The sequence below is a fragment of the Ranitomeya variabilis genome, chromosome 5 (assembly GCF_051348905.1).
Source record: "Ranitomeya variabilis isolate aRanVar5 chromosome 5, aRanVar5.hap1, whole genome shotgun sequence".
Taxonomy (NCBI): Eukaryota; Metazoa; Chordata; class Amphibia; order Anura; family Dendrobatidae; genus Ranitomeya; species Ranitomeya variabilis.
Window position 1 is genome coordinate 642,473,892 of NC_135236.1, and position 21,224 is coordinate 642,495,115.

The window sequence follows — 21,224 nt, forward strand, 5'->3', positions numbered from 1 at the left end:
ACGAGACACGTGACGGTAAAGTTCGTTTAAGCAGGCGTGAAAACTTTCTAATCAATACATTTACAGTATAATCAACTTTTTGAGGGAGGAGGCACAGAATTATGTGCTTTGGCCTTGGGCGTCTTGGGCGACTAGGGTGTAGAAATGTGTAAATCGGGCCCTGAAACTCTTGGGTGTTTAATACTTTTGAGTTTTTGCTGCTAGCGCCCAGCACATACATTAGCTAGTATCTTATACTTGGTGTCCAAAAAGTGTTCTCTGATTTGCCACGAAATAGTGGTAAATTAGTACCGCCATGGTGCAAAGTCATAGATCCAGACCCCATATTTATTTATGCTTCACCAATTGTAGCACATCGAGAAACTAACACAACACAGTATGGTCCTACCATTACATAAAACTCAGGTATAACATAAAAAGACAACATTATCCAACAGATATCGGCCCAAAACATTCTGATATTTGGGGGCCGATCTTGATGGTAACCAGTGGTGATAAATAAATCCATGCAGTCGCCATTACACACAGGTTGGAGAGTGTAGCCATAGAACATGAAAATGATAGTGGAGCATTTCTCACATTCTCACGTCAGTCTCATTTGCTATAAAGTATTTATTGATACTTTTAAAAATGTTATGTTGTCCTTTAACATTTCCATTTGCTTCTTCTATCCAGTATCACAGAATATCCACTCCAAGATAATGGGCAAAAAGAACATCCAGAAGACCTAATGCAGAAAGAGCGATCATAAACCAGAGAACTCCGGCATTAAGATACATCGGAGCCAACCTAAACAGTATAAAGCACAACAAAATCATTAATATTGAGAAATGGTTAGTACATATAGCCAAGAAAGCCAAAGCATAGGTTATAAATATGTATGATGAGAATAACCTGGGAACACTGGACAGGATCGGGGGTCTTAGAAGAGTTCTGTGTGCAATGAATGATGGCTAGGAGCTATGATACATATGAGCACTAATGAAGTCATTGAAGATTTTGCGATAAGATGAAACTCTTTATTTGGTTTAGTCGCTGGCCTCCGTGTGACATACCAATTTAATGGCCATGCTAATGCTCTAGTGACTAATGCTAATTTAAACAAGAAGAATAACTCAGCACGTCAGTATGGAAAACGTGAACAATTATTACAATCTAATTTGACAAACGTTTCGGTCCAAATAACTGGATCTTCCTCAGGCTAAATAGGGAAAGAAAGAAAATTATAAGGAAAATAAATATCCTAATTTAAAGAGACTATTTGACTAGAGATGAGCAAATCGATTCAAGGCGTATTTTGGCAATTCAATGATTTTTCAGAACCACATCTCCCCTCTGCAAAATTCCCTCTTCTCCAGCCTTCTATAGCACATCCCGAATGTGCCCTTAAAAGTAAGAGTGTTAATATAATGTCCTCTGCATGAAAATATCTGCCCAGACTGTGCCCTAAATAAATCTCTTGTGGTTAAGGGCCTCCACAATATCTGTCCTTATCAGCTATAACTGCCAGACTGTCCAAATTTATTAGCAATAACCTGCATAAGGTCCATCCTTATGGTCTATACCATGGCTGTCTTCTCTCTTCTGTTTCTCCTTAAGCTCCATATATCTCCACACTGTCTTCCCTTCATACTAATCTATCTCCCTATTGTGCCAAAATTTCATGCATCCCTGTTGTGAATTTGGTTTCTGGGCTCCCCCGGTGGTTTCTGGTGGTACTGCACTTGCGTGCTTCATCTCCTCTGTTCACCTGTTTCCATCAGGATGTGGGAGTTTTCTATTTAACCTTGCTCCTCAGTCATTTCTATGCCGGCCAACAATGTTACCAGAAGCCTTTCTGTTGCATGTTCCTGCTCCTAGACTACTATCAGCTAAGTTGGACTTGTAGTCCTAAGTTTGTTTTGCATTTTTGTTCCAGTTCTCTGCGATTGATTATTTCTGAGGCTGGAAGCTCTTGTGAGCTGAAATTGCCACTCTGGTGTCATGAGTTGATATTAGAGTCTTAAAGTAATTTCAGGATGGTGTTTTGAAAGGGTTTTCAGCTGACTGTGAAGTTCCCTTTTCTGTCTTCCTACTATCTAGTAAGCGGACCTCAATTTGCTAAACCTATCTTCATACTTCGTATGTCAATTTCCTCTGAAATCACCGACAATATATGTGGGGGCTACTGTCTGCCTTTTGGGGAAAATTTCTCTAGAGGTAAGCCAGGTCTGTATTTTCCTCTGCTAGGGTCAGTCAGTTCTCCGGCTGGCGCTGGGCGTCTAGGGATAAAACGTAGGCACGCTACCCGGCCACTGTTAGTTGTGCGGTAGGTTTAGCTCACAGTCAGCTCGAGTTCCCATCTTCCAAGAGCTAGTCCTTTTTGTATGCTTTACTATGTTCTCTTGCCATTGAGAACCATGACACATCCCCCTTTCCATATCCATACTGTGGCCTCTCTCTCATTATACTGTCATACTGGCCACCACGCCACCCTCTCCAAACTGTACCTCCTCCCCACAGTATAATGGCCACCACAATCTCCCACCCATTGAACATGATCACCACAGCCCCCCAAACACTATGGTGTCCATCAAAACCTCATATACAATATGGTGTCCAACACAACTTTCCATACACAGTACACCACAGCACCCCATATACAGCATGATGTTCACAACAACCCCCTACACAATGGTCTCCACAGCGCCCCATACAGTATGATGTCCAACAAAACCTCCGATACACAGTATGATGGCCCCTAAGCTTCTCTATAGAACATACAGTTTGATGTCCACCATATGCCCACATATACAGTGTGATGACAACCTCAGCCCCACACGCAGAGTCCACTACAACCTCAATAAACAGCATGATGTTCACCACTGTCTACCATACAGTATGATATCCACCACAGCCCTTCATATACAGTTGATGCCCACCACAGTCCTTTTACATAGTATGATGGTCACTTCAGCCCTCTAAATAGTATGATGTCCCTTAGAGCTCTCCATTCAGTATGAAGTACTCCACACCAACCCCCCATACAGTTTAATGTCGTTCACAGCCCCAATATAGTAAGTTGTCCCCTGAAGCCCCCATTCAGTATGATGTCCCTCACAGACCCCCATCCAATGTGATGTCCTCCACAGCCCACCATATAGTATGATATCTTCTCACAGCCCCCCATACATTATGATGGTGACCCAAGCTCCTTAGATATAAATATGTCTCACCATCCAACCTCCAGGTCCAATATAAGATAATAGAAAAAAAAGTGTATACTCACCTAATCCAGACTCTATGTTCCCACAGCCTCTATATCCACTTCTTTCATCTGTAAGAGGGGGCACGCAAGGCGTGATGCAGTGATGTCATCACAAAAGTAGCCTGCATCCTGTCGGAGTAACTTTGCCCCTTTCCCAGCACTCACTTTATCAATTATATTCACATCTTGAAGACGCGAATAGAGTTGAATGCCGGGAGAGTATGAAGGCCGGGGCGCAGACAGAGAGCGCAGTGAGTGATGTTTGTGACTCACTCAAACTGCTCACTTGCGTACCTGAGCCCCTGCTGTCACTGTGCTAAATGGTAGCAGCCAAAGGAAAGAAAAGGCTGGGAGCCGTAGGCACAATTAGGATTTTTTTTAACCCCTTCATGACCCAGCCTATTTTGACCTTATTGACCTGGCCATTTTTTGCAATTCTGACCAGTGTCCCTTTATGAGGTAATAACTCAGGAACGCTTCAACGGATCCTAGCGATTCTGAGATTGTTTTTTCGCGACATATTAGGCTTCATGATGGTCATAAATTTAGGTCGATAATTTTTGCGTTTATTTGTGAAAAAAACGCAAATTTGGCAAAAATTTTGCAATTTTCAAATTTTCAATTTTTATTCTGTTAAACCAGAGAGTTATGTGACACAACATAGTTAATAAATAACATTTCCCACATGTCTACTTTACATCAGCACAATTTTTGAAACAAATTTTTTTTTTCCTAGGAAGTTATAAGGGTTAAAATTTGACCAGTGATTTCTTATTTTTACAACAAAATTTACAAAACCATTTTTTTTAGGGACCACCTCACATTTGAAGTCAGTTTGAGGGGTCTATATGGCTGAAAATATCCAAAAGTGACACCATTCTAAAAACTGCACCCCTCAAGGTGCTCAAAACCACATTCAAGAAGTTTATTAACCCTTCAGGTATTTCACAGCAGCAGAAGCAACATGGAAGGAAAAAATGAACATTTAAATTTTTAGTCACAAAAATGATCTTTTAGCAACAATTTTTTTATTTTTCCAAGGGTAAAAGGAGAAACTGGACCCCGAAAGTAGTTGTCCAATTTGTTCTGAGTACGCTGATACCCCATATGTGGGGGGAACCACTGTTTAGGCGCATGACAGGGCTAGGAAGGGAAGGAGCACCATTTGACTTTTTGAATAAAAAATTGGCTCCAATCTTTAGCGGACACCATGTCGCGTTTGGAGAGCCCCTGTGTGCCTAAACATTGGAACTCCCCCACAAGTGACCCCATTTTGGAAACTAGACCCCCCAAGGAACTTATCTAGATGCATAGTGAACACTTTAAACCCTCAGGTGCTTCACAAATTGATCCGTAAAAATGAAAAAGTACTTTTTTTTCACAAAAAATTTCTTTCAGCCTCAATTTTTTCATTTTTGCATGGGCAACAGGATAAACTGGATCCTGAAATTTGTTGGGCAATTTCTCCTGAGTACACCGATACCTCACATGTGGGGGTAAACCACTGTTTGGGCACACGGTAAGGCTCGGAAGGGAAGGAGCGCCATTTGACTTTTTGAATGAAAAATTAGCTCCAATCGTTTGCGGACACCATGTTGCGTTTGGAGAGCCCCTGTGTGCCTAAACACTGGAGCTCCCCCACAAGTGACCCCATTTTGGAAACTAGACCCCCCAAGGAACTTATCTAGATGCATAGTGAGCACTTTAAACCCTCAGGTGCTTCACAAATTGATCCGTAAAAATGAAAAAGTACTTTTTTTTCACAAAAAAATTCTTTCAGCTTCAATTTTTTCATTTTCACATGGGCAACAGGATAAATGGATCACAAAATTTGTTGGGCAATTTCTCCTGAGTATGCCGATGCCTCATATGTGGGGGTAAACCACTGTTTGGGTGCACGGCAAGGCTCAGAAAGAAAGGCACGCCATTTGACTTCTTGAATGGAAAATTAGCTCCAATCGTTAGCGGACACCATGTCGCGTTTGGAGAGCCCCTGTGTGCCTAAACATTGGAGATCCCCTACAAGTGATCCCATTTTGGAAACTAGACCCCCCAAGGAACTAATCTAGATGTGTGATGAGCACTTTGAACCCCCAAGTGCTTCACAGAAGTTTATAATGCAGAGACGTGAAAATAAAAAATATTTTTTCCTTTCTCAAAAATGATTTTTAGCCCACAATTTCTTATTTCCACAAGGGTTACAGGAGAAATTGGACCCCAAATGTTGTTTTCCAGTTTGTCCTGAGTACACTGATACCCCATATGTGGGGGTAAACCACTGTTTGGGCAAACGTCGGGGCTCGGAAGGGAAGTAGTGATGTTTTGAAATGCAGACTTTGATGGAATGCTCTGCGGGCGTCACGTTGCGTTTGCAGAGCCCCTGATGTGCCTAAACAGTAGAAACCCGCACAAGTGACCCCATTTTGGAAACTAGACCCCCAAAGGAACTTATCTAGATGTGTGGTGAGCACTTTAAACCCCCAAGTGCTTCACAGAAGTTTATAACGCAGAGCCGGGAAAATAAAAAATACTTTTTCTTTTCTCAAAAATAATATTTTAGCCCAGAATTTTTTATTTTCCCAAGGGTAAAAGGAGAAATTTTACCCAAACCGTTGTTGTCCAGTTTCTTCTGAGTATGCTGATACCCCATATGTGGGGGTAAACCACTGTTTGGGCACACGTCTGGGCTCGGAAGGGAAGTAGTGACGTTTTGAAATGCAGACTTTGATGGAATGCTCTGCGGGCATCATGTTGCGTTTGCAGAGCCCCTGATGTGCCTAAACAGTAGAAACCCCCCACAAGTGACCCCATTTTGGAAACTAGACCCCCCCAAGGAACTTATCTAGATGTGTGGCGAGCACTTTGAACCCCCAAGTGCTTCACAGAAGTTTATAATGCAGAGCTGTGAAAATAAAAAATAATTTTTCTTTCCTCAAAAATAATTTTTTAGCCAGCAATTTTTTATTTTCCCAAGGGTTACAAGAGAAATTGGACCCCAAAAGTTGTTGTCCAGTTTGTCCTGAGTATGCTGGTACCCCATATGTGGGGGTAAACCACTGTTTAGGCACACGTCGGGGCTCGGAAGGGAGAGAGCACCATTTGACTTTTTCAACGCAAGATTGGCTGGAATCAATGGTGGCGCCATGTCGCGTTTGGAGACCCCCTGATGTGCCTAAGCAGTGGAAACCCCTCAATTCTAACTTCAACACTAACCCCAACACACCCCTAACCCTAATCCAAACTCTAACCATGACCCTAATCACAACCCTAACCCCAACACACCCCTAATCACAACCCTAACCACAAGCCTAACCCTAATCTTAACCCTAATTCCAACCCTAACCCCAACACACCCCTAACACTAATCCCAACCCTAACCACAACACACCCTTAACCCTAATCCCAACCCTAACCATAACCCTAACCACAAGCCTAACCCTAACCCCAACACACCCCTAACCCTAATCTTAACCCTAATTCCAACTCTAATTCCAACCCTAACCCTAAGGCTATGTGCCCACATTGTGGATTTTTCGGCACCGGTTTTGAAAAATCCGCAGGTAAAAAGCACTGCGCTTAACCTGCGGATTTACAGTGGATTTCCAGTGTTTTTTGTGCGGATTTCACCTGCGGATTCCTATTATGGAGCAGGTGTAAAACGCTGCGGAATCCGCACAAAGAATTGACATACTGCGGAAAATACAACGCAGCGTTTCTGCGCTGTATTTTCCGCACCATGGGCACTGCGGTTTTGGTTTTCCATAGGTTTACGTGGTACTGTAAACGTGATGGAAAACTGCTATGAATCCGCAGCGACCAATCCGCTGCGGATCCCCAGCCAAATCTGCACCGTGTGCACATAGCCTAATTCTAACCCTAACCCTAATTCTAACCCTAACCCTAATTGTAACCCTAATTCTAACCCTAATTCTAACCCTAACCCTAATTGCAACCCTAACCGTAATTCTAACCCTAAGTGCAACCCTAACCCTAATTCTAACCCTAATTGCAACCCCAACACTAATTGCAACCCTAAACCTAATTGCAACCCTAACCCTAATTGCAACCCTAATTCTAACCCTAACCCTAAGTGCAACCCTAACCCTAAGTGCAACCCTAAGTGCAACCCTAACCCTAAGTGCAACCCTAAGTGCAACCCTAACCCTAAGTGCAACTCTAACCCTAAGTGCAGCTCTAACCCTAAGTGCAACCCTAACCCTAAGTGCAACTCTAACCCTAAGTGCAACCCTAACCCTAAGTGCAACCCTAAGTGCAACCCTAACCCTAAGTGCAACCCTAAGTGCAACCCTAACCCTAAGTGCAACCCTAAGTGCAACCCTAACCCTAAGTGCAACCCTAACCCTAAGTGCAACCCTAAGTGCAACCCTAACCCTAAGTGCAACCCTAACCCTAAGTGCAACCCTAACCCTAAGTGCAACCCTAACCCTAACCCTAGTGGAAAAATAAAAATAAAAATATTTTCTTTATTTTTTTATGTTCCCTACCTATGGGGGTGATAAGGGGGGGTTTATTTACTATTTTTTTATTTTGATCGCTGTGAGAGAACCTATCACAGCGATCAAAATGTACCTGGAAAGAATCTGCCGGCCGGCAGATAGCGGCGCCCATGGAGAACACGGACAGACACCGGGAGGGACATCAGAACTCGGTAAGTATGGGGGGGTGGGATCGGAGCACAGGGGGATCGGAGCACGGGGGAGCAGACAGGAGGACGGGGGGAGCGGACAGGAAGACGGAGGGGACATGACAGGACGGAGAGGAGGAGATCGGTGGCGGTGGGGGGGGGGCAGATCGGGGTCTCCAGCCATGGCAGATGCTATTGCAGCATCGGCCATGGCTGGATTGTAATATTTCATCAATTTTCATAGGTGAAATATTACAGATTGCTCTGATTAGCTGTTTCATTTTCAACAGCCAATCAGAGCGATCGTAGCCACGGGGGGGTGAAGCCACCCCCCCCCACTGGGCTGAAGTACCACTCCCCCTGTCCCTGCAGATCGGGTGAAATTGGAGTTAACCCTTTCACTCGATCTGCAGGGACGCGATCCCTCCATGACGCCACATAGGTGTCACAGGTCGGATTGGCACCGACTTTCATGACGCCTACGTGGCGTCAAAGGTCGGGAAGGGGTTAATTGACAAGGTAGTGCCCTATGCGTGTGCCTACCTGTCATTCCAGCCCTATACTATATTCCCAGTTTTTTGTATGCCAAATGTTTCTTATTGTATGTTGTATTAGCGGGAAACCTCAGTATCTGTCTGACGTGAATGTGGATATAGGAAGCTCTCAGTATCACTGGATTAAGGTTACACAGGGGAGTACAATGAAGTACGTGTCAAGGAAGCCTTTGTGGCCTGAGGTGACAAACAAGTTGCAGGAAACAGTGAGCAAAAGAAGCTTCAGCTGGTGCTGCTGAAACACACACTAACCAGAACTGACAGATGGGATGTTTTTCTTCACTGGTGGCGGAGATTGAACCACGGCCAAAAAAATAGAAAATTATAACATGGAATACAGGCCAAAATCCAAACATGGTCCCCAATTCTGACAGATCAATGTCACTTCCTGACCTTTCAACCATTAGTGAGGGGGTTTCCATTTTACACTTTGTCAAGACTTCTTACGGACAAAAAGACTGACTGGAATTTTGAAGCTAATGTGAACAGGTGCATACTAGGAGCAGTTCCCTCCATAAACAATAGCAATACTGCTTCTGGATACTAAGAAAAAATTAGACGCTTAGCACATAATTTGGCCAATTCATGCATGCTCAGCAACCAACGACAAGGTGGTCCTAGTATTGTCCTAGTATCCTGAAGCAGTATTGCTATTCATATTTCATATTGACATGCTTTAGTACCACAGAGTGCAACTTTTTTTGTTTATTGCATATGGAGGTAGCTGCTCCTAGTATGCACCTGTTCACATTAGCTTGGAAATGTCAGTCAGACTTTTTGTCATTGTATATTAGCTCTTTGATCTTCAGCATGTGGTGGATTTTAATTGCAACAGGGTCCTACCTACCCATAAAATCAGTCTTAGAGAGGTATTAACACTAGACACATTAGGACCCAGTAGTTTTGAGACCACCTTGTGGTTGGTTGCTGGGCATGCATGAATTGGCCAAAGTCTATGCTAAGCATCTCGTTTTTTCCTAGTATCCAGAAACCGTATTGCTATTCATATTTCAAATATTTCACATTGACATGCTTTAGCACTACAGAGTGCAACTTTGTTTGCTTATTCTTATGGACAGCAGAAACCTGGTGGTAGATTTTTCTTATAGACGACCAGCTCCCTCTCCTGACAAGTTGTAATGAATGTTTGTATTTTTCATGAGATAATAATCCTCAAGAATCTGTGTTTGTGCCATTCCTCAGCAATTCCTCTTTGAAATGTTCACTAAGTGTCAAGACAGAGTGTAAAGGAGTGAAGGAGATAGCTAAAACCCCCTGAAGACATTGCGATTGTGAATTTTTTACATATTATAATCTGCAATACTAATGTATTTTTGAATGTTGGTGTTTGATGCAACTGTTTAATGTGGGATTAATGCCTTCAAATACACATTTGTGGGGAAAGTGAAAATAACACTATAGGCAGAGGGTAAAGAAAGAGTTATTGTTAGCTGGATGCGCAGTGTGGAGGACTTTCGGAGAGAAAGAAGATAGTCACTTTCTACTTAGAGAAGACATGCGCAAGTAGTAGCACTTCCTAGTTACTACTAAAGAATATGCCAGTAGTAGTGTAAGAGGGGGACTAGGATGGCCATGTGCTTCTACCTTGATTAGAAAAACGGTTATAACCTGTGTATATGAAAAAGTGTTTGATATTACATAGAACCTTATAGGCACTAACCAGGAAGTGTTCCTCTTGTTAACTTAATAGTGTAAAATGTAGATTGCATAAAACCTTATCAGATGAGGTAGCAACAACTTGCTGACAGATTCGATTCCCTATAAGGGGTCAGCCTAGGTCCATTAGTTCTAGTGAAGGGAAATCTTAATGCTTCTGCATAAAAATATATTTTAGACAATTGTAATTTCCATCTTTGTGGGACCACTTTGGCAAAGGTTATCCTTGACTGTGACTGTGCTCAGTGCACAAAGCAAGGTTGAAGGAGTTTAGTGTGGAAGAGCGTGACTGGTCCCAGCACCTGGACCTCAACCCCATTCAACACAATTGGGATGAACTAAACTGGAGATTGTGAGCCCAGCCTGTCCTCCAACATTATTGTCTGACCTCACAAATGCTCTTCTGGATGAATGGGCAAAAAGTTCACACAGACACATTCTTGCAGAAACCTTCCCAGAAGAGTGGAAGCTGTTATAGCTGCAGAGGAGGATTAACTCCATATTGATGGTAATGAATGTAGAATGGTGCCAGAAAAACTCCTATAGGTGGCATGTATTGTATATGTTCTTACTGCATGGCTGCAATTGGTTTCTGTGGTGCAGACAATCACTGGCTCTGTGATGCCCCCTAATACAAAATGAGGACATGCTCTTGTCCATACATATTCATTACATTATTGCATGTGAGTATGTAAGGTGTACAAAGCGGTAGTCATGGGCAAGGGACTGCTGTGTTCCCACACACTGGCACCCTACAAATAAACTGTGTCCCGATTCCCATATGCTGTGCGTGTGGTGTAGAACACTCATGTTTCGGCCACAGACCTCCGCTGTATCCAGACTCCCGGATCCAGGAACATCCGCACACTTATCAGGAGACACTTGCTTCATAACCAACAGTTCAACTTTACCTAGCAGTCCATGTTCAATTGATGTTAGAGAACAACACGCTTCCATATTCTCTGTTCATTCGGCCTGAGCTATCCCTTCACTTGATGTCCTCCGTGGCCCCTGGGGTACTCTATCCGGCCACGCAGCTCCAGTGAGTTTCATACTGTTTTCTTCACATGTCTTCCCGTCTGGCTTCCCCTTGTGGGAAGGGAATAAGACACACTTCCCAGTGTCTAGTTCTGGCCATAGGCCGAACATTGCAGGAAAGGCCACAGAAAACAGAAGCTGACGTCCTCATGCTGCCCAAACAGTCTGTACTTTTTGTGCCCCCAGCTCTCTGGCCTTGAACTCTGCTAACACTTTATCTTTCAATCTACCGTAATCTCTTACTCTCACTGCACTAACCATGAAGTGTTCCTCTTGTTACCTGGTCCTTTCCTTCCCACACTGGAGCCATACCTGAAGACATTAACTGTTTCTATCCTAAACCTATCTACTTCCTAAATGTATTGTGCCCACCCCTGCACTATACCCAATCTTGACTTATAGCTAAACCCTAGCCTATGTCCTATGTACTAATCTTATCCTTTCCCTATACTGAATACATTTATCAGGACACGTTAAGTCACCCACATATTATAGCAATACATTAACCGTGCACCCTGGTGCCTATAAGCCTATAACACCTTATAACCGTTTTTCTAATCAAGGGAGAACACATGACTATCTCGGTCACCCTCTTACAAGTATATGTCACACTATTATATCGGATATCTAATATATAAAGCTGAATGTGTGTGTGTGTGTATGTATGTATGTATGTATGTATGTCCGGGATTGGCATCTGAACCGTAGCAGCTACAGCCACAAAATTTTGCACAGTCACACGTCTGGACCCCGAGAGCGTCATAGGCTATGTTGTGAGGTGAAATTTTAACCCCGCGCTTTCCAATTCACCAAACAATTTTGCCCCTATCTACATAATGGGGAAAAAGTGAAAGGAAAAGTGTTGGAGGCGTCGCAGCTACAGGCACAAAATTTTGCACAGTCACACGTCTGGACCCTGAGAGCGTCAAAGCTATATTGTGAGGTGAAATTTTAACCCCGCGCTTTCCAAGTCACCAAACAATTTTGCCCCTATCTACATAATGGGGAAAAAATGAAAGGAAAAGTGTTGGAGGCAAATTAACAGCTGCCAGATGTGAACAAGGGGGACTTAAAGAATGACAGCGATGGCACCAAAGAGTATATACTGTACAGTTGCTAAGGTGGGGCCCCAACATGGGATAATCACACCACCACGGGGATATGAACACACACACAAAATGCGCCACACACTACCACGTGCTCGAACACATATACCACCCTCAGTGCACATTTCACCACACATACACCAACCTCGCCACATAAAAGTAGAAACACAAAAGTCGCCGCTCAAAACTCGCCACGCGCAAAACTCTCCACATGCAAAACTCGCCACACGTGCAAAACTCGCCACACGCAAAACTTGCACACGCAGAAAAATTGCCACACGCAGAAAAATTGCCACATGCACAAAAGTTGCAACACATGCAAAAGTTGCCTCACACAAAACTTGCACATACTCAAAAGGCACCACACATAAAACTCGCCACGCGCAAAACTCGCCATGCGCAAAACTTGCTGCACACAACTTGCTACACTAACCTGTCACATGCAACTCGACACACAAAAAGTTGCTACACGCATGTCGCCACACAAAACTCATCTCACAAAAGTCCCTACATGCATGTCGCCACACGCAACTCAACACACACAACTTGACACACGAAACTCGCCCTAAAACACACACAAGTCTGGTATCCTTCAAAAATAAAAATCTGATTAATAAGCAGACAAACTACAAGAGCAACAAATGTACCATATAGGAATCCGGCAGCTGTCAGTCACATGACCAGTCTATTATGTGTATGTGTGAGCTAATATATACTGCCAGGGGGTGGGCTTACTGTTGGCTGGGGATTTATCAGGCTGCCATTTTAGCTTACAAATACTGAGGTAAAAATACTGACCAAATAACGTGTGAACGAGGGCTAATACAGGAGGAGATGGCATACAGCTATATACTATATACAGGAGATGACACACAGGTATATACTATTTACAGGGGAGATGACACACAGGTATATACTATATACAGGAGGAGATGACACACAGATATATACTATATACAGGAGAGATGACACACAGGTATATACTATATAGAGGAGGAGATGACATACAGGTACATACTACATACAGGAGGAGATGACATACAGGTATATACTATATACAGGAGGAGATGACACACAGGTATATACTATATACAGGAGCAGATTACCTACAGGTATATAGTATATACAGGAGGAGATGACACAGGTATATGCTATGTATAGGAGGAGATGACATACAGGTATATACTATATACAGGAGATGACACACAGATATATACTATATATAGGTGAGATGACACACAGGTATATACTATATACAGGAGATTACATACAGGTATATCTAATATATAAAGCTGAATGTGTGTATGTATGTATGTGTGTATGTCCGGGATTGGCATCTGTACCGTCGCAGCTACAGCCACAAAATTTTGCACAGTCACACGTCTGGACCCCGAGAGCGTCATAGGCTATGTTGTGAGGTGAAATTTTAACCCCGCGCGTTCCAATTCACCAAACAATTTTGCTCCTATCTACATAATGGGGAAAAAGTGAAGGGAAAAGTGTTGGAGGAAAATTGACAGCTGCCAGATGTGAACAATGAGGACTTAAAGAATGAGAGCGATGGCGACAAAGAGTATATACCGTACAGTTGCTAAGGTGGGGCCCCGACATGGGATACTCACCACACACGGGGATATGAACACAAACACAAAATGCGCCACACACTACCACGTGCTTGAACACATATACCACCCTCAGCACACATTTCACCACACACACACACCAACCTCGCCACATAAAAGTCGAAACACAAAAGTCACCACTCAAAACTCGCTACATGCAAAACTCGCCATATGCAAAACTAGGCTCACGCAAAACTCGCCACACGTGCAAAACTCACCTCATGGAAAACTCACCTCATGCAAAACTTGCACACACAGAAAAATTGCCACATGTACAAAAGTTGCACCACATGCAAAAGTTGCCTCACACAAAACTTGCACATACTCAAAATGCACCACACATAAAACTCGCCACGCGCAAAACTCGCCATGCACAAATCTTGCTGCACACAACTTGCTACACTAACCTGTCACATGCAACTCAACACACAAAATGTTGCTACACGCATGTCGCCACACAAAACTCATCTCACAAAAGTCGCTACATGCATGTCGCCACACGCAACTCAACACACACAACTTGACACATAAAACTCGCCCTAAAACACACACAAGTCTGGTATTGTCCTTCAAAAATAAAAATCTGATTAATAAGCAAACTACAAGAGCAACAAATGTACCATATAGGAAATACGGCAGCTGTCAGTCACATGACCTGTCTATTATGTGTATGTGTGAGCTAATATATACTGCCAGGGGGGAGGGCTTCCTGTTGGCTGGGGATTTATCAGGCTGCCAATAGCAACCAATCACAGCTCAGCTTCTATTTTGCTACAGTTAATTAACCTGAGCTCTGATTGGTTAATATAGGCAACAAAGACATTCTCAGTATAACAAAGCTAATATATGTTGTGAAATGCTTCTATTTGCTTAGTTTTTGCCTTTTAATAATTACATTTCTATCTATTTGTTTTGTGGTTTTTGTGTGCAGAATAAATTTTTGTTAACACATTCTATTTTGCTAACAGCAGTCATTAACCCGGGCGAAGCCGGGTAGTACAGCTAGTACTGTATATAATATGAACTTCGTTACAATTACCTGCCCTGTGATGAAGCGCTGTAACCTGTAAAATAGCGATAGCGAGCAAATAGGTATAAAACTCCACAGGCCGCAGCTGTGCCTAAAACACAAAAGGTAGATTAGCCGTAGAAAATAATGAGAGTACATACTGTATAGCATTCTGCCTCTTTAATTAATATTCTCGTATTGTCTCTTTCGATGCATAAGTAAACCAATATGGGTACTCTAGTTTTTGGAGGGATAGATTTACCATGTACCCACTAAGTAACTGAGCTAATGACTTTTTATAGTTTACAACTGTGGATTGTTGGAAGCACTTGCATTGCTTGTACTTACAATATGTCCTACAAGGGCTTTTATCCACCATAGAGACCACTCGGGACAACCCTACATGAGACAGAATGCTTTGAAAGAAAGGCTCTAGCTAGTAAAATGATGTTTTACTCCTTTAACCACTGTTCATAAAGAAAAGCCCATCATGGAATTCCCCTCTAAGAGCTCCTTCTCACTTGTGAGAAATACATCCGAGTCTCGCATTGTAATACCTGGAACTGCCGCCGTCACTCAGGAGCGGAGCGTGCGGCCGCATAGCAATACATGGAGCCGCACGCTCCGCTCCAGAGAGACGGCGACAGTGCCGGGTATTACCATGCGAGACTCGGACGTATTTCTCACATGTGTGATCCCGGCCTAAGAGCTACAATACACTTTGAGGGGCTTCAACACTGGAAAACCCAGCTCCTCTATGTGTTGTTAAATTGCTAGACATAAATGCATGCATGAGGGAGCCGAGTTATTGAATAATGATATGCTGAGAAGTATGGGAAAGGAAGTTCCAACACTTAAAGTGCTGGCAGAATGATGCTGAAGAGGAATCATCCATTCAAAAAGAGTAGCTGGCAAGTTACAGAGCATGAAAATTGGGAGAATTACAGGACATTTTAGCCACGTATGTGCATCATGAAGAAAAGCCCATCATGTGATCACCCTCTAAGCACCACAGTACAATCTGATTGGCTTCTAGTCTGGCATACATAGGCAAGCAAAGTTATTGGATAACGACATGTTGAGTTGATAGCAAGTTTACGAGTATGAGAATCGGGACAGCTCCTGGACATAGACTGAAATGTGCATCAAAAGCAGTTTTAACTTGTGAGGTATAAAGACAGCAAGACCATGGTTTTCTACAAGTTTACGTGATAGGACAGGTGCGCTTTAAGAGGTTTCTATTCTTGCATATGTGACCCCTGCTGTCTGCATTTTTAACTGTATGGTTATGTTCATACGTTGCATTTTTGCTGAGATTTTTTTCTGGCAGTAAAGAAGCTGCTTAGGAGGAGGCTTTGCTGCATTTTTTTTTTTTTTTGGCGTTTTTCAGGATTGCTTTTACCACAGAAGCATGAACACAGGTCACCAATGCAAGACATATGTGAAACCATAAAACCATTTTTGGAAAAAAGGGCAATTTGATCAAATTGTTTAGTGGAAAAAGAGTTTTATGTCTGAAAAAATAGTGACTATTCTGAACAAAAATATTCACACGAGTTCATGAAAAAATGTACAATTACAAATGTAACAGGAGGGGAAGGTGAACTGGTCGGGAATAGTTTACCTAAGACATTGGCAGAGCATTGAGTTCGTAGGACACTGTTTACTTTCACACCTTGGTCGGCCAATGTTTAGTTTTTTTGCACATCACTAATTAAATTAAATTGTATTAATCTCAAATGCCATTCTCAACTGCCATAATCACCAAAATATTATGGTTTAAACTTGGGAAAATCACAAAAATAAATGGATTTCACATACTGCTGTACATACTTTTTTCACTTACTAAATGTTTCCTATGGGTGAAAAATCACTGCAAAAATGCTGAAAACCGCTGAAATAAGTGACATGCTGCAGTTTTTAAAAACGAAGCAGTTTTCCAAATGAGTCTGGAAAATAAAACCAATTTGTGTGCATGTGATTTCTGAAATCTCATAAGCTTTGCTGGTACTGTAAAACTCAACTGAAAAAAATGCAGCAAAAACCTAACATGTGAACATAGCCTATTGTTATGATCTGGTGACCTTGGAGCCGCATGGACTTTCTCTGGAGAAAGTGGAACCTATACTGACCGCAATCCCTAAACTGACACCGCAACTAGAAGTAGCCGTGGAGTGTACCTAACACAGCCTAGACACCTCGACACAGCCGGAGGACTAAATACCCCTATAGAAGGAAATGGGAATTCTATCTTGCCTCAGAGCAGAATCCCAAAGGATAGGCAGCCCCCCACAAATATTGACTGTGAGTATAAAAGGAAAGACACACACAGGCGGAAAACAGGATTTAGCAAAAGAGGCCAATCTAGCTAAATAGAAAAGGATAGGACAGAATACTAAGCGGTCAGTATTAAAACCTAAAAATATCCACAGCAGATAATACAAAAATTCCACCATCTAACTAAAGACATGGAATGTATATCTGCATCTCCTGAGAATCCAACTTGACTGAATAAATCCAAACACAGTCAAAGCTGGACTAAGAAAAACAATGAAAAGCACTGAATTGTAAAGCACACTGCATGTGTGCTGCAGAAACAAAACCAGACACTTATCTTTGCTGAATTTGGCAGCAGGGCAGGAGGAACCAGACAGAGATGCAAAACCTCCAAGAACAATGGACAACTGGCAATGACTAATGAATCCTGCACACCTAAATAGCCCAGTCAGAGCTGCAATCAGCAGAGACACCTGACCAGGATTGCAACCCAGGGACAGCTGCATTACCACCAACAACCACCAGAGGGAACCCAAGAGCAGAATTCACAACAGCCTATATGTGAGAGTGGTGAGAATGGCGTTCAACTCTCTGAAAGTCCCTGGTGGTTACATGTATGAAAATATATTTTACACGTGTTACTGTACTGTATTATATTTAAGAGATATCTTTCTGTTGCTGCAGTTCCTGTCAGTAGTATAGACAGGGTTAACTGTAAGGCCGGCCCTGCTTGGGGATGAGGATTGGGGATTGTGGGTTAGTGAATCGTGTAATAGAAACACTTGTCACTTGGGAAGTTTCAATGTAAGAAAACAAATTTATTTGGCAATCCTTATAGTTGTTAACATTTTGGTCCTACATATGGAGCTTCATCAGAACTGACTGCCTCTTAGATGTGGCTGATAATCTGTATGTAGCAGCGAGTGGTATTGAGCCGTTCATTGCTGTAGTAATAGCGCTCAGAGTTGAGAATCTAGTTCTGATAAGGAAAGAAGTGAGCACGCTCTGGCCTAAGTAAATTGTGCCAGAATGTCTGTGTGTGAGAGAGAAGAAAACAACAGAGACAACTGTGGAAGTAAGAAAAGGGAACAGCTGGAAGAGCTCCATTTGTGTCCGTAGAATAGGTCCTCCTCTCCTGTGAGCAGGGAGCAGCCAATTTGTGGCGTGCTGTGCTCAGGCTGCTCTGCGGGTGTGGGGATGAGGCTGACCGGCTGATATTGCATGCACACCTCCCAACCACTGCGGGACAACTAATGTCCCGCCCGGGATCGCAGGGCTGACTGTCAAAATCGGGACAGTCCCGCTGGATCCGGGATGGTTGGGAGGTATGAGAATACTCTAAGCAAGGGAGTTGGAGAAGGGAACGTTTGATCAGCCACTTTGTGAGAGTCCCTATGGGCTTATGGGAATAGGAAGCGTCAGCCATGTCTTGAGAGCTGTGGGTTCGAGAAGAGACAAGTCGACGAGACTGGGGAAACATACAGTAAAGGAGGTAGCAACAGGCTCTTCATTTATGTGGTTCCTGAAAAGTGGGCTGAAGATAGAGAATGCAGGAAGGTGCAGCTGAAGCGTCATTTTAAGCTGGGAAGATTGGAAGTCCCTAACCCTGTTTGTGAAAAGTCTCACCAACTGTGAATATGAAGGCTGGAGACATGTCACGTCGCTTAAAGAACAATATCAACAATTCCTGTTTTCTGCTGTGTGTTTTTACAACCGTTAGTTTCATTTTATGGACTGTGGTGGTTCTCCGTTTGTGGGGCCACGCAATGTGCGGAGGGCCAGAGGAGCAGAGAAGTTTCCACGGTAACAATAGCATCAGACACACACGCCAGAGTCGACCCCCATTTTTCTGTAACGTTCTGGGGCGTGGAAAAGGAGTCCCTCACCCAGGCACGTTTACATATAGACTAGAAATACATCACAGGAGCCCTATCTTTGAGGTCACTGCTTTCCCCAAGTGAACAAGGAAGGATGAAGCATTTTACGCTTAAAAGAAAAAATTAGCAAACTATGTGCAAGGACAGGGGTGAACAGGATCCTCTGGAACCACTCTGTCCAGATTGGTGAGGAGCCAACAAGTTCATGTATTACATGGTCCATATGTTACACATGAGGCCACTGGAGGGGAAATGAATAGCTACATGCAGCTCCCTCATCTATGACAGCTGATTGCATGAAAAGGGTTAAAGAAATCTGAGCCATGGAAATCAGAAAAGTTGTCTTGAGGAGACGGCTACTTTAGTTCAGTAACCGTCTCACTGTGTTGAGGAGAGCCATAAGATCAAATACTTAATTAACCTCAACACATAAGGTAATTGAGGAAAGCAACCTATAACATGTATTGTTTAACCTTACATAAGTTTTCCTCAGACAAAGTAAGACACTTAAGATGGCTGCCATCTCCTATACCAGAGCCATGCGGTCTGATGAACAATGAAGACAGTGAAGATGGCTGCCATTTCCTGTTTTAGCAGACCATGCGGTCTGGTATCCAAGACGACGCCCACACTGATGACCTCATGGATCCACCCACAGCGACGCCCACTCTGATGACCTCACGGACCAACCCACCTAGATGACCTCATGGATCCGCCCATGGACTTGCTCATGCCCAACCCACTAACCAATGGAATACATCCGATCACTCCCATTTTAGAACTAACCGAGCCCCCCTTACAGGAGATATATAACATTGTGTTTTCACTAATAAAATCCCTTCTTGGAGCTGAGCCACACTTTGATCAAGGAGAGTTACAGCTGACTGTGTCTGGTGTATTTCTTTAGTGCACATGATCAATATCCATTAGGCCAGGAGTAGGCAACTAGAGAATTGAACATTTATATTAATTGTTCAACCCTAATATTTGGCCGCCCAACCTGGGGCCAGCAGAGGAAGAGCCCTGAACCCTGTAAAACCGGCGAGTGGAACGGCTGGATGCACTGAGTACCCCGAACCTGGAGACTGATCAACTCCTTAACAGAACACGGTAAGTCTGCTGATTTTTATAATCTGTAGTCTTTACCTGTGTCTTTCGGGGTATCCTGTGCAGATTGCCTGACCGTGTCCGGTTCTCTTGGTATCTGTAAGACGGCAGAAAGGGTATCTCCGCTGCTGGTCATTTAATTGCAAGAACCGTCACGTTTTAGTTGCCTACTGCCTGTTACATGTTGTGAAGAGGGGAGATGACAAATAGAAAAGAAGAGAAGTATTGTGTAAGGACAGACAAAGCAGGTTTCTAAGAAAGAAAGTCAAAGCAAGTGTTTACAGGGGGCTAGAGGCAAGTGATAAAACAAGAAAAACTGGTTTTTACAGAGGGGTATGACTGGTAGTTAAAGAAAAGCATTGTGTTTGGAACAAAGCAGGTTACTAGGAAAGAATAAACAGGTTTGTTTACAGAAAGAAAAGCATGTGGTAGAACGGGATAAGCAGGTTTTTTTTTATAGAGAAGGAAAGCAAGCAAGTGTAGAAAAATAATTTTTGTCTGTGGTATACGGTTGTCGCCTGTGATAAGATTTTCAGTTCTGTACATGAGGACTAGGACCTTGAGTGATTGACTCGGCCTAGGGGGACCCGGTAAATCTTGGAGCGAATTGGCTCAGTTCGGGCATAATAAATTGTGTAGCGGCTCATTGAAACTTGGAGCGAGTTGGCTCAGTTTGGGCCAATTAAATTTATAGTTTTTCTTTTTTTGCCCCGTGACATCGAGTGAGTTGACTCTGCACGGGGACCGGTAAGTTAGGGAGCAATTTGACAAAGTAGGGAATAATTGGTTTGTAAAGTACGGAGCACGGAAGTCAGACAGGGACCACGTGACAAGAAGCAATAGGAACTGGGTACTGCAGACTCAGTTCCCTTTAGAATCTCAGGTTTGAGTCATCTCCCCCGTCTTATTGTCTGTTTGGTGTTTGTTATCTTGATAGATAGATATATATATACTGTATATCTATAGAAAGATGGAGAAATTAATGCAGTTCTGCCGTATGGGCACTAAGCCAAATTCAGATGGCAAGTTAGACTCATGCACACTAGTGGAAATTGTGTGGAATGC

The 21,224-nt window shown here is 43.1% G+C and overlaps 1 protein-coding gene across 2 annotated transcripts in view; it reads right to left on the bottom strand.

Moving 5' to 3' along the window:
• Positions 1-309: 309 nt before the first annotated feature.
• LOC143773986 (leukotriene C4 synthase-like) overlaps positions 310-21,224 on the bottom strand; it is a 58,364-nt gene continuing 37,449 nt past the window's right edge. The window contains exons 5-6 of one of the 2 annotated variants that reach the window (XM_077261283.1): positions 14,929-15,010; positions 310-727 (exon numbers count right to left, since the gene is read on the bottom strand). In XM_077261283.1, coding sequence (XP_077117398.1) covers positions 646-727; positions 14,929-15,010 — 164 coding nt within the window. In that variant the 3' untranslated portion in view covers positions 310-645. Of the gene's footprint in view, positions 790-14,928; positions 15,011-21,224 lie in introns of both variants that reach the window. The other variant, XM_077261282.1, reaches the window with a different exon arrangement.